The 14,567-nt window shown below is 41.6% G+C and overlaps 1 protein-coding gene across 3 annotated transcripts in view; it reads left to right on the forward strand.

Annotated features, from left to right (window-relative positions):
- AKAP12 (A-kinase anchoring protein 12) overlaps positions 1 to 12,452 on the forward strand; it is a 31,164-nt gene extending 18,712 nt beyond the window's left edge. For all 3 annotated transcript variants that reach the window (XM_074580407.1, XM_074580409.1, XM_074580408.1), the window contains 3 exons: positions 2,600 to 6,444; positions 7,211 to 9,145; positions 9,796 to 12,452. In XM_074580407.1, the coding sequence (XP_074436508.1) occupies positions 2,600 to 6,444; positions 7,211 to 9,145; positions 9,796 to 9,804 (5,789 nt within the window). In that variant the 3' untranslated portion in view covers positions 9,805 to 12,452. The remainder of the gene's footprint in view (positions 1 to 2,599; positions 6,445 to 7,210; positions 9,146 to 9,795) is intronic.
- The last annotated feature ends 2,115 nt before the right edge of the window (positions 12,453 to 14,567 follow it).

Genomic DNA, 14,567 nt, shown 5'->3' on the forward strand with positions numbered 1-14,567 from the left:
AGAAATGCTGCCTCAACTGCAACTTTTTGTATTTTTTTGAAATCTCAGGATTTTTTAAAATGGTAAGCATGCATTCTCAGGGCCTGTTTGCAAGAGGAAAGGGGAACCCCTTGAAAACTGTGTCTGTGTCTAGCTGCCCACCAGTTGCCTGCAATGAGTCACAAGTGTCTTTTGGAGCTCTCCTCTGCTCCTGCTGCCTTCCTCCTTCTGGTCTTTGCCACTTAGACCCAGCATTCCTCACTGGCTCTCAGTGAGGAGATTTTTTTGCTCTACCTTTGTCTGAATTGTGTCAGATGGAGATAGAGATTTCCGTATGTCTAAAGGTAAGCACATTAGCATTAATGCAGGACTGAGGAAGAACAGAAGAGAGACTATAGACCTTGTTTCCACCAGAGATGCTAATAGGCCTGGCTTGTAAACAAATTATTTAACATTATTTCACATTATTTAACATGTTTAATTTCATAGCTGGTCAGCCAGAAAAATACTTGTAGACAAAGGGAAGAAATATCACCTTCTTCACCCAGGAAAAAGAGAAGAGTTCATATACCTCTATCTATCTAGAGTATATTAAAGACTACAGACTATATTAAAGTACCTGTTACTAAATAATAAAATGTGTGATATGTACCCTAATGTTTGAAGAAATGTCTCTGAGTTTTTGAATTCCCGTTAAGCTATGATAAGCTTTCTGCTAAATTACATAGTTTTGCAGAAATGACAATGAATTTCTTTCTGGACTTAAGAATAAATGAACGTATATACAAAAGTGGTTCCTGGCCTTATCCTTGTATTGTCTCAGCACACAACTACATAAAGTTTGATTCGTAAGAGTCCAAAAATATTAAAAAAATAAGCACATCAGTTTTTCTTTGGTAACCATCTTAAAATGAAAAGAGAGTTCAAAAGTGTTCTTGCTGCTTCTAGCTGTGCTTACAGCCTTACTTCCCTTCACTGACTGAAGTGTTCTTGCAGTAAGTTATTCTTGCTCCTGGAGCATTCTGGTGCTTGCAAAAGCTATACAACCAATGGAGTAATAATCCTGGCTTTTTCAGAAAAACGTCCATTTCTTCTTACTGCGCTCCCTCACAAATTACTTGGTTTGAACATCTTGGTTTTAAAATGTTCAGGGAGTTGGGGTGTTACCAGAGGTCAGACTTTTAAGTGAATTAGGAATTAACAATTAAAGGAAGTAATTTTAAACTGTTAGATAAAGGGAAAAATAAAGAGCTTTGCTTATGTCAACTGAGAAACAACAACCGTTAGGCTGCTGATAGTGAATATAAACATAATTTGCCCTCTACATAGCTATTAGAAGCCAGTATACTTGTAGATTTAGTTTTGCATATTATTTAGTTGTGTTTCAGCCTTACCTAGACTGCATTGTCTCTGTGCTTATGAAGATGCTGTTCTTCTCAAAGGGGACGTAGGCAAGGAGAATCGACGAAGCATCTAGGCTGGAAGGGACCTCTGGAGATCAGGTGGTCCTGCCCCAGCGCAAAGCAGGGCCAACTGCAGAGTTAGATCTGAATTAAAAGATGGATCAAATAAAAACTAAATCACTTTGGGAAATTCAGTGACGCATGTACTTTTGAAAGCTGTGTCCTGCATGCCTTTGGGCATCTAAGTAGCACATGTACAACTTAAGAAAAGAGGCATGCCTTCTCCCAGGATGTTGCTGTTTAACATTGATTTTTCTTTTTTTTTTGTGGTTGTCTTAGCATTCCAACAAGTTTGGTTAGAGAGAACAGCACGCTCACTCATGCCCTTGCACGTTCACCTGTTGTAGAAAATTAGGGGTCAAGAACAATGTTAAACTGGAAATCCTGGCAGTATCCAGGCCCAAGAATCTTTTGGTGTCTTAAATGTGCCATAGATTATATGATTCGTGATCTTTAAAACAAATCTGTTGTAATGTAACTGGTTTGGGGATTACAGGTTTTCAGAAAAATAGGAAATTTCCCATGGGTTTTATCACATCTTCCTATTCTTCTGGGACAGAGCTGTAAAATGAGCTTTTCTTTTCTTGTCATCATTTTAGCTCAACACTTTTCAATTTTTTTTTTTTTTCTTTTCCCTCATGGGTCTCTCTGCATGGGCTTTCATTTTCTATTCACTGAGCTTTGCTTCAGGAATAATTACATATATTGTTATGTATATTCTTTGAGTAATGATAGGATAGAATTAATTTTTTTTTCTCACGTTAAGTTTGCCTTAAAGTAAAAAACAAACAAACAAAAAAACCACACCACCCCCCAAAAAAAAATACAACAAAAATCCTTCAAAAGAAGGAAAGACAACGCAAGAATATAAACTCAAAAAGCGCATTTACAAATAAACTTTGGAAAGAGCCGTGATATGAGAAAGGAAAGGAATTAAGGAATTATAGTAATCCTAGAACAAAAGTTAGTCCTTAAAAAAACCAACAACCTAATACTAGCATATAGAAGAGGCACACAGATAATAGAACCTGTCTGTTTAGGAAAGTTTTATTAAAAATGCAAAAGATTATATATATTTATATAAAGATATAACATTAAATTGAGAAGGGAACTAACTCATTTTCTTCTCTTTTTTTCTTTTTTTTTTCTTAAAACAGTTGGACAGACAGAACATTCCAATGTAACTTTGAAGGAAGACACTGAAACTATGGCGACAAGTCCATCTGACTCAAGCACCAAGGACGGTGTAGACACTGAGAAAGAGGATGCTCATACAGCTAAACAATTGCAGTCTTTGGAAGAAGACGCAGAAGACCACGCATCTGAGCCACAGTCTTATGATCTGGGTTTTAAAAAGGTTTTTAAATTTGTTGGATTCAGATTCACAGTAAAGAAGGAAAAGACGGGAAAATCGGAACCAGTTCAACTGCTTACTGTAAAAAAAGAAACACAGGTCCCTGAAGGAGCTGATGATCAAAAAGAAGTCAGCTCAGAAGAAATAGCGATGCCTGAGGATGCAGTCTCTGCAGAAGACAACACCAAAGACACATTGAAAAATGAAAAAACAGAAGACGAATCTCCTAAAACACCAGAAGCAAATGAGATCTGTTCTCAGTCAACTGCCTTAGCCACTGAAACTGCATCACCATTAAGAAAATTTTTTACTCAGGGATGGACTGGATTTAGAAAAAAGAAGAGTTTTAGGAAGCCTAAAGAAGATGAACTACAGTCTTCTACAAAAGAAGAGGAGCAAGAAAAAGAGGGGGCAACATTAACAAGTGAAACCAATGAAAAGGAGGAGAAATCTGAGTTTGAGAAGCAAGATGAAGAAAAGAGTGTGACAGCAGTAACTATTGAAGTGCATGAGAAGGAGCAAACTGAAGGTGAAAAGCAGGAGTCAAAAAAGACTGTAGCATCCATAGGAGTCGAAGCATGTGAGAAGGAAGAGCTACTCAAGCATGATGAGCAGGGACAAAAAGAGGATGTAGCAGCATCAGTTGTCAAAGAAAGTGTGAAGGAGAAAAAAGCGGAAGGTGATGATCAAGAAAGGAAACTGGTAGAAGTCTCAGAAGATCTTGGTGAAAAGGAAGAAAAAAATGAAGAAGGAGAGAAAGAAAGTGAGGTGACAGAGAAACCACTAAAAACAAGGTCCGTTGTACCCGTTATCACTGACAGTGTGAATGGAGAATTGAAAACATCCTCAGAAGTCCTACCTGTGGGAGAAAAAATGGAGTCAACTGGAGTCAAGTGTGAAATGGAGGACAGAACTGAAATATCCTCTGAAGAGAAACTTGAAGCAGGATCTTTGGTAGTTGAAATTTCTAGTGAACAGCTTAAAAAATCTGAAGGAAGAGAAGGAGATAAACCTGCTCCACTGGGGAATGAAACAATTGATGAAAAAACAGAGGAAGCAGACTTGAAAATTTCACCCACATCCGAAGACATGACTGGAAAGTTAGACACACAAGGAGAACCTGAAGATAGAACCACAGAGAAGAAAGAAAGCAAAGAACATGAGACAAAACTGACTTTGGATGCTCCTGGATTGAAGTCCTTTTCTACTTCTGAACGTTCAGTTGACACAGAGGATGATCAGCAGTCAATCAAACCCACCGATGATGGTCTACAGGGAAAAACTGGCATAGCTATGACTGATACTATCAAACCAGATGAAATAACCGCAGAAATAACTCCTGAAGAGGCAGCAGAAAAGAGGTCTCCAGAAGGTATCACAAATGAAGCTGAACTGCTGTCTTCTCAAGAAAAAACTAAACTACAAGGCAGCCCTTTAAAGAAACTGTTTACAGGTACTGGATTAAAAAAACTGTCTGGAAAGAAGCATAAAGGCAAAAGAGAAGAACCTAAGTTAGGGGAACAGGGTGAACCAATTCAGCACTTATCAGATTCCCCAGATAGCCCGGAGGAACAAAAGGGGGAGAGCTCTGCTTCTTCTCCTGAGGAGATGAATGAAATTCCTTCTTTGGAAAAATCTGTAGATGGAATGCAGGTCACTGAAAATGAAGATGCTGCAATTTCAGATGTGGAGAGAAAAAGAGAAAGTGTTACACCCTGGGCTTCATTTAAGAAGATGGTGACTCCAAAGAAACGTGTCAGAAGACCTTCTGAAAGTGATAAAGAAGAAGAAATTGATAAGACAAAGAGTTCTGCAGTGTCTGCAACTGAAAACACTGTTGATGAAAATCAGGGGGAATTAAAAGAAAATGGAATGGACCAAAAACCAGAGAAAGCCACAGAAGAGCCCAAAAGAAAGGTTGACACCTCTGTGTCCTGGGAAGCTTTTATATGTGTAGGCTCTTCAAAGAAAAGAGCCAGGAAATCATCATCATCTGATGAAGAAACAGAACATAAGCTTGGTCAAGAAAGCCAAAAAGTAGAAGAATCTGGACAGAGCAAAGAAACAGCAACAGATGGAATCCTTACTAGTTCTCAGGAGAGTGATCAAGGACAAGGGAATTCTTCGCCAGAACAAGCTGGAAGCCCATCTGAAGGTGAAGGTATATCAACATGGGAATCATTTAAAAGGCTAGTCACTCCAAGAAGGAGATCCAAAACCAGAATGGAAGAGAGAACTGAAGACTCTGTTGTGGGATCTAGCCTGGAGCATTCAACATCAGATGGTGAGCCTGGAAAAGATGAATCATGGGTTCCATTTAGAAAACTGATGCCTGGGCGTAGGAAGAAGAAGTCGGATGGGAAACCAGAACCAACTCATCTTAAACAAGCAAGAGAAGACATGGCAGAAACAAATGAAGAAGATTCAGATATTCCAGCTGTTGTTCCTTTATCTGAATACGAAGCAGCAGAGCAGGAGAAAATTGAAGCCCAACAAGTGAGAAATGCTGAAGTGATGAGAGAACAAACCTCAGAGGAAAAGAGAGCAGAAAAATTAGAGGAGACCTTAAGAGTTGAGCAAGGACATGAAGGGCTGGTACATGCAGTTACTGTTACCGTTGTGGAAGGGGAAAGGGCAGTTACCAGTATTGAAGAAAGGTCACCATCTTGGATATCTGCTGCTCTGACAGAGTGCATTGAGCAGGCAAAAGAAGAGGAAGAGAAAGAAACTGAGAAAACATTTGAATCAGATGTTATTGTGGAAGAAGCAGTGGTAGCTGCTAAGACAGTGCCAGAGACAAGAAAGGATATAAGTGATGACACCACAGCAAGCGAGCTAGAGCTAACCTCAGAAGCGGTGACAGCTCTGGAGGAGACAGCAGAAGCTTCCTGCGCTGAAGAAACAATGGAAGTGTCCCTAGCTGAGGAGACAACTGAGATGGTTTCTGCTGTTTCACAGTTATTAGAAACCCCAGATACTACAGAGGAAGTTACACCTGTACAAGAAGTAGAGGCCACTGAACAAAATTTGAAAGAATTAGACAAACAGACACAAAAAGTTCTTCACGAAGTTGCTGAAAGAGTGAAGTCAACAGATGTAGTCCAGCTGGTTAGTGAAAGAACCACAACAGCAACTGTAATTACAACAGTGCAAGAAATTGAGTCAGAAGTGAAAGATGATGCTAAAGATGGGAAAGTTGTAGGTCAGGAAACTGTTTTGCCTGAACAGTCCTTGAAAAAAGAAGAACACAAGGATGATGACCTCCAGGCCCTGGGAAGTGCAGGGAACGTTCAGAGCCAAACCGGAGTTGAGGAGAGTGTTCCACAGGAAGATTCAGAGAGAAGTGAAATATCTGCTGCAACAGAAGAAAGCGCAGAAGGATGTGAAAATGTAGATGTATTGAGAGATGAAAGCCAGTGGCAGGCACGTGAAGAACCAGTTGTAGAAGACCACGAAGAAATGTCTGAAGTTCAGAGGACAGTAGAGGAACTTTCATCACAAGACAGAGACTTTCACATTATCAAAGCAGTCACTCCCAAAGAAGAGCTGTTTGCAAAGCAGGAGCCTTCAGAACAAGAGAAACTGCCCGTAGCAGATATGACAGTAGATGAGACAACAGATGAATGTATTCCAGAAGTGCAGGCTGCAGTAAGTATTACGTATAACACAAAGGTTCATCTGTCAAATGAAAAATTCAGCAAGTATTAGATACTATACCTAATTTAGAACCAGGTTGTGGTCAAGAACCTTCTTTGTGCAGCCTGAGGCAACTGAAGTTTGTTTCCAATGAGATAGACACACAGATGTCCAGAAGCAGCAGCCGCTGAGGCTTGCATGCAGTGAGGTGGATGCAATTCCTGCAGAAATGGGGTGGGAGATGGTGTGTGGATCAGAAAGTGTTGAAACAACTGCTATTACGGCTCCTGCACAGTGTAATGTGACTGAAGCTATTACATGAAAACATGTGATACATATGTGATCCATATGGTACCAATACATAGCAGATGGTATCTTCAGTCGTAGGCAGAGGTACAATTATAGCTGAGGTACTTCTACAAAGTGGGGTAATGAAATGACACCATTATCTCCAGCTTTAAATATGCAGGCATTATTGTGGCTGTTGCATTCCTACCTTCTTCCCTACATCCCCACCATCTTCCTGGCTTAGTCTTTGTTTCAAGTGCTGTTTGTTGTCCCTTGCTTTAGGCTGCCCTTTGTTTCGTGAGCTGTGTGTCCTGAGAAACTGAACACGAGCTGGGATCTTGGTAACCCACTAATCTCAGTGTCATCACCTCATACTCTTCCCATAACCCTCCTTCTCCTGGTTGTTTCTTCTGGTGCGTCTTCACCCAGAACACTCCTGGTCACTCCCTGTTCGTACCCTTTTCCCCATGTCTGTTGTAATTCCCCACAGGTGCAGGACAAGACAGAGGATGAAACCTCTACCTTGGGGCTTACGGCTGAAGAGCCTGTGCAGCTTGAAGAAGAGGACAAAACCCTCACTGTGGGACCAGAGTGCACAGAAACAGCTGTCACTGTCGTCCCTCTTAAACCTGAAAGACAAGATGAAATTCCTGACTTCAATTCACAAGAGCAAGCTTGTACTGAAGGAGTTCCTAGCCAGGCATCTGCCCAGAGAGAGGAAGAGGAAGATGATGCTGTGCTCCTTGGAGTAAAAAGTACAGAAGTCACTGTTACTGAAGTTCCTCTGCAGAATGAGGTAAAAGCCTCTGCCCTTCCTTCAGAAACAATTGGCTCAGAAGCAGCTGCAGATGCTGAGCAGAGTGTGAGGGATGGAGCTGGCAGGCAGATTTCAGAAACAGATTCTGTGCCTGTCCTAGAGCCACTATGCAGAGAAAAAACAACTGAAACCCCCTCCCAGAGTGATGAAACCAAAGGTGGCAAAATGGAAGATGCTACGCTTGAAACTGAAACACACTTAGAAGGTGATAACACTGTCACTGAGGCTCCCACACAGATTGAAGTAGACAGCATATCTAATTTAGCATCAGCATGTCCAGGTATCATTGAAAATGGAAGCATTGTCCTCACTGACATAAGTCCTAAGAAATGTGAAACACTAAGCAGTTTAGCTGAAGAAGAGGCTGTGGGAAAAGAACAAGAACTTGTAGAAACCTCCACCTGTCAAGACTTTCAGAAAGAAGATAACAAAAATGAGCAGTCGATGGAAAGAGCCAAAGAAGTATTTGAATCTGGAAAATGGGAAGCCGTGAGAGGTGATGAATGTTCAGCTGCTGTCCAGCAAGAGGTTTTAACTGTTCGAGAGGAAGGCTCTGACTCAGGCTTCCCACAAGCTGAACGCTTGGAGGCTCTGAAAGTGCCTGTGCCCATAGCAGCTGCAGCAGTTGAAGAGCATGTCGTGGCAGAAAGTGTAACACCTGCAGACATGACAGCCGAAACTATACAGCCCTTGGCAACCACACAAGAGCAAATGGCTTCTGAAGAGGTCCCAGTTACTACTGTTGACTATTCAGGCTGTGGGACTGCAGAGCTTGGTAGTGCAGAAGCACCTGAGCCTCAAGTAAGTCCTGCATCCATGAATGGAATATCAGAGGAGGAAGAGAGGCCCCAGAGTACAGGGCAACCCAAACAAAATGGTATTCCTCTAAGTGACAGTCTGTCTCACACCCACATGGAATTTGAGAAGGATGTTGTTCAGTCTGTAACTATAGAGTCCCAGAGTACAAAAATTGTATTGAATGCCATCCAGACAGCTGTTCACAAACTTGCAGAAACAGAAGAGTCAGAGCAGTGCGTTAAGGCCATAGGGGAAAGCCCATCAGATACAAATATACCTGAACTTCTAAAAAGTACACAGGTGGATCATCAACTTCCAGTAAAAGAGGAAGAGATATGGAGTAAGGAACAAGAGCTCCAGCAATCGGGAATAGTGAAAACTGCTACCTTAACAGAGTCTGCAGAAATGCATGCAACTGTAGAAAAAACAAAAGACACGTTGTTAACTTCTGAGATGCTGAAAGATGGACAAAGTCAGAATTCTTTAACAATCATGACTAGCCCTGAAGATGTTTCAAGGGAAAGTGTGAGACTTCAGAAATCCACACTAGAACTAAGTACTTCAGAAGACTCAACCAAAGACCCCCTAGACATACACCCACCAAAACTAAAGGAAAAAGAGGTTGGTCGGATTATGGAAATCCCAGACCAACATACAGATCAGCAAACATGCAGAGAAAGTGAGGAAGAACAACATCACCTGCCAGTGGAAGATGGGAAAACACAGACACGGGAGGAGGATAGTTGCCAAGAAGGAATATCTTGTGATAGTCCACAAAGTCAGAACTCAGTGGCTCCTGAGGCCTTGAATGTAAGTAAGATTTTTAGCCAGCAATTTCTTTTCTTTTTCCAAAATATTTTTGAGGGCCTGTAAAACTCCTGTGTCTCTATTTTATTTTATTTTTTTTTATTCTGGTGGAAGGCAGCTGCTCCCCAGTTTAACCAACAAGCCATAGATTTTGTTTGTTTGTTTGATTGTTTTCTTGTCACTTTACTGCCTCTCTTTCTGGCTATTCAACACCTTGTTTCTTTTCTGTACAGCTAACCTCACTATAATGGCCTTTGACTTGGCCTGTAACTAATGGAGATATTTCTGGGAGGTAGAAAAAGTGGTTTCCAGTTTTCCTAGATACGCATTTGTATGGCACGTGTTTAATGTATGGGATTTAATGCACAAACACGCTTCCTCTCTAACAAAGCTCTTTTTAAAATCCTAAAGGAAGTGAGTGTTGCCTTCCATGGTAAACCTGGAGTGCCTCATGTACCAAAGCTCTTTGCACTTCAGTGAAATCTCAGTCAGAAAGGATAAGTACAGTCTTTCCCTAGGATATTCACTGCACTTGCTTAACTGAGTCCTGAGACCTTTATCTCTATCTTTGAGGACTGCTTGGGAAAATTAAGATATTCTTGAGAGAGTAAGTTGTCATTAATAAAGGTTTTTTACTGTTGTCTTTCTTTCAGATGTGCTAAGCATCCACGTGGCATTTGGAGAGATACCGGTCTTGGAGAACAACTGACAATCCTGCAACAGAACCAGGAGCTTTATTCACTACCCTTTATTCATGGATGCTAGCATCTGCTCTTTTGAAGACCTCACCTTTTTTGTCACTTCTATTAAAAAAACAATGCCTTTAATGTTGGCTATATCCAACATGTGTTCCATTTGAAGGTCATTTGCCTCTGCCCAAAATACACCATTTAGACTGGAGAGGCACAACTGAGTGAATGGACGGACCACTAAAATTTGCACCACAGCTGTTACTGTCCCCTCACTTAATATGTGTCCTGTCTGTCCCATCTCCTTGAATCCCTTCAGTCATGCCTGAATCCCTCTACCTTCTTTCTGCAGTCTCCCTTATCCCCCACATCTTCCGTAGCTGCCTTGATTTGACCTACGAGTGGCTGTAGCTGCTGCTCTACTTGCATTTGAAGGGGAAGAGGAGGGCTGACTGATGAGAATGCATGAGACTTCTGGTCAAGTAGCAGATGTGTCTTTATCAAACAGCAGGAACTGGATCACGCACAAATTCTTGAGCGAGCTGCTCAAGATTGCTGCCTTTCAGTCCCATTCAGGTATCTCTGTCCATCCTTCAGTTGTATTTGTGCAGGCCTGATTTAGTCAGAAATTACTTCTACAGTGTAGCTTGAAAGGAGATTGAGAATACCCTTCTTCTGTTGTTACAGACTTCAGGTCTCAGGACTGGACTGTAATGTGTTGAATATTTATATGTATGTCTTAAACCCAGTTCCGATTTTAATGTAGAGCTATGATACTTCTGTATTATTAGGCGTACCCTTAAATGAATTTTTTAGAGTAGTCTGGAGAGGAAATTGATACCATTGGAGCGGAAATTGATAACATGTAGTTTCCTATTTATTGTTCCAGGTTTTTCCCCTTGTAAAATCTCTCAAAAACTTGGCCGTCTTGCTTTGAATATTTATATGTATATCCTAAACCCAGTTCTGATTTTAATGTAGAACTATGATATATCTAAAGACAAAAGGAGAGCCCTAACCTGTGTCAGATCCACCACCGCTTCTACTTGCAGTCCTCCCTGGTTTCTGAGAACCCTCCTGACTTACCACTTCCCTGCCATCTTGCTCATGCAGCGACCCCAGTGGTACCACAACCCTTGAATCACACTCCTCTCACTCCAGAGTCTGCTTATTGCTGGTCACTGCCCCATCCACCACCAAGCCTCTATCTACACCTATGCCATCCAGCATCCTTCCTGCATACAGGCTTCTTCTTTTCCCAGCTCCTGACGAACCTCTTTCCCACCACAGCATTTCCTGAAATCCTCCCCACTCCTATCAATTCCCTGTCTTCACTGGGGGGAGTAGAAAGCGGGTGTAAGGGCTTGGTGATGAATTCTGCCTTGAATTGCAAAAAGCTGATGAGACCTTTAGGGTGCTGAGATCTTCAAAACCTTCACATAAGGTGGATTGGACTGATGACAGCTGTAGGCCAGTATGAGCATGGTGATTTAACAACGGAAAGAAGTCCCAAGACTGACTCCTGGGATGTTTGTCCCCAGCAGGAGTTGGTCCTCTCTTTTGTTGTTTACATTAAAATCAAACACGGAGTACAAGTCCGTACTTTCAGCTCTGATTTCTAAAGTGAAGGTTACAGATCGCACTTTGTGAACCCGATGCCCATCAAGTTGAACAGTAGCTCACTATCCTACCTGTATAGTAATTTATTTTAAAATCAACTTTTAGTGTACAAATGCTCTTGTTATGGCAAGTGCTTACCTCTCCTCGAGGCTGCACGTACAGCAAGCAATTAACTGATTGCACTGGTGTGATTGCACCATCTGGTGCTGCCCTGCGTGGAAGCATCAAAAGATTTTTCCTTACCTCAGAGCAAATTATATAAATATTTAAAGCCGAACAATGTGGTTTCAAACAATCCAGTCTGTCCATCGTTAGCGACAGCTTTCCCCCTTGGCTTTGGGCAATTCCAGCAACCTTGGTTGGTTTCCACAGGTTTAAGTTGGCTTGCAAGTTAATCATGCTCTTAATAACACCTCACAAGTGCAAACTTGGCTGAATTTGTACAAATTGTATACCTATGTACGTTAAGCCATATTGCAATAACTGCAGCAGGTAAAACAAAATAACAATAGCATGACCTGTGTAATCCTGATTCTTATGTTTGTAGCTCCAAAGCTGTTAATAATATGTAAAGTTAATGTCTGAACCTCATTTAAATAAAGCTAGCTTTACCACAATGTAAATTGTCTGTTGGTAGTAATTGGACAGGCAAGTGCTTTAACTTGCCTGTTTTCTCCATTAATCCAGGGCCTAGGTAAGCAATGCAACAAACTTAACTATAAAACAAATACAAAAGCTTCTTCTTATAACTGACAGCTAAAAAAATACTGCACCTGAAACCACGCTAATGGTGCAAGGAGCATGCCTCCACGTAAAGATACTACTTTGTTCCAGCGTATTGCTTTGGCCTCTGAAACTCTCATTTGAGACTGTGACTTCTGGCTTGTGCTTAAAAGCTTGAAGCTTTCTCTAATCCAATGTATTGGGTTACCAAATTTGATTTTGTGTTTTTAAGGTAGATTTTCATTAATTAAATAAAATACAACTACAAATTTGTTCTATCTTGTGTATGTGGTGTTTTTTTCAGCTTGCTTAGTATAAATTATTTTCCGATGGTTGCTTCATCTTCATAGAGTTAGATTTGCTCCTGACAATTCATTTGTTGTTGAGTGACGTTCAGCTTTTGATGTGCATTAAAAGAACTTATTACAGAATTAAACTACAATTTGGTTTTAAGTTTCTGTAAAATATGCATACTTCAGAAGAAGTAGTAAGAATAAGATACTTCAAAAGACTGTGAAGAAAAAAACCTCCATTAAATTCAAAATAGATAACAGTATTCAGTGAGCCAGAATGAAAAATCAGTAAACCATATGCCTTGCCGGTGTAACTGAAGTATAAAAAAAACAACAAAGCAATAACACAACTGAAGTATAAAAAAAACAACAAAGCAACAACACAAACGTCCACAAAAAAATTGGCATAGAGTAGTAGATTAACGACCTTAGGCCCATAACTAGTATCTTCTAGGCTCCCCCACTTCTGCTTAGCTGGGGTATACTCCTCATGGCGCCAGACATCTGGAGGTGCTTGTGATTTATATTCACAGACCTTGGACTTCAGACATGAAATTTTTTAAGCCATCTGTGGCTAAAGTTGTTTAGCAGCATTTGTATCTCGAAAGACTTCCATAGATTCACACCTGAACTCATTTTGTAAAGCTACACGTTTACCTTCCCATCTCAGCTAAGATGCTAAATCCAGCATCTGCAAATGCATACCTGCACTGGTCACAGCAAAGGCGGGCATGTCCAAACACTACAGGGTGCCTGTCCCTTGTCTTGCTTACATATTGTGTCAGGGAGCTCATACTGCAGGCGACTGATCTCACTGCCAAGCGCTGGCATTTGGAGGTATAGGTCAAACCAGCATCTCCCACCAGACTTTGTGCTCAAGGCACACAACCTCTGCCAGTCCTTTTGCAAGGTTTATGCATTTATACCATCCTGTTACTGCTTAACATGAAGTCCCTAAACAGGCATCAAATTAGGGACTAGAGACCAAGTCTCTTGCATCCCACAGAGGTTTGTGTGCTGTTTTCTCTTTTGTAAGGCTGTTTTATTGGCAATAGCTCAAGTATCCTGCCTATTAGCTCAAGCTATGGAAGCGGATCTGGCTTTCCCATTCAGATCCAGAGCATATGGGAGGCAGCTGTACTCACTGAGGAACCTGCACGACTTGGATACAGCGAGTGCCTGGGGATAGGCAGGCGGCTTGCCAAAAGCACAGACGATTCCTGAGATGGTCTTGTCTGGATTTGGGACACTGCATGTTTGTCATTCACACTGCCACATGGGAGGGGAGCAGGCCTGAGGCGGCTGATGGCCCTGCAAGGAAGGATATGATTTGAAATGAGGAGCAATGTGGAACAGAAGGCCAATGGGATTGGCAGCACAGGGTTTGGAGTCCTGATTTTAGGGAGATGGATGAGGTGTGGTAAAAGAGGGTGACTCTTAGCTCTGTGAACATTGGCCACCACAATATTAATATCTAATTTAGGGCTGATGTAATTTCTAGTTGGACACTACATTCTGTCTTTAGAAAAGTAAGAGTGAAAGATAAGGGTGTAGTAAAGGCCTGTGAACTTTTAAGCTAATTTCTATGACATTTGCAGCAGGCAGTCCCAGGGTAAGCATGATGTAGTCAGCAGTGCCTGTCATGTCCCATAGAAACGGCTATATGAAGCAGAAAAACCTGACACACAACCACCTGTACTAACACTCCTCCCTTTCACCTTTCCAATGGTAGCCATGAGGCTCCCAAATTAAAAAAAGAGAGGTGATGCTTAGACAATATTTGAGAGTAGCTACCTGAGTGGTGCACGCCCAGGGCTTCAGGGTGCCCAGACCCAAGGCAATCCAGGGTCCCAGGCTGCCTCCCCTCTATACAGCACTGGGGGCAAGTGTGACTTTTGCACACTTGTGCATCCGGCCCCAGCCACCAGTGCTAGGATCACCGTTTCTGCCTGCCGGCACCCTCTGGCAAGGCAGCAAGGGAGGAGGACAAACACGGGAGAAGGCTGACGTCGGGATTTGAATTTCACTTGCTTTTGTAGTTGAAGAGGTGGCCAAAGAAAGTAAAGTTCTCAAGTCTGGCTCACTAAAGCAAAGGAGGCT

This window comes from Larus michahellis, chromosome 3 (assembly GCF_964199755.1).
Source record: "Larus michahellis chromosome 3, bLarMic1.1, whole genome shotgun sequence".
NCBI classification, from domain to species: Eukaryota; Metazoa; Chordata; class Aves; order Charadriiformes; family Laridae; genus Larus; species Larus michahellis.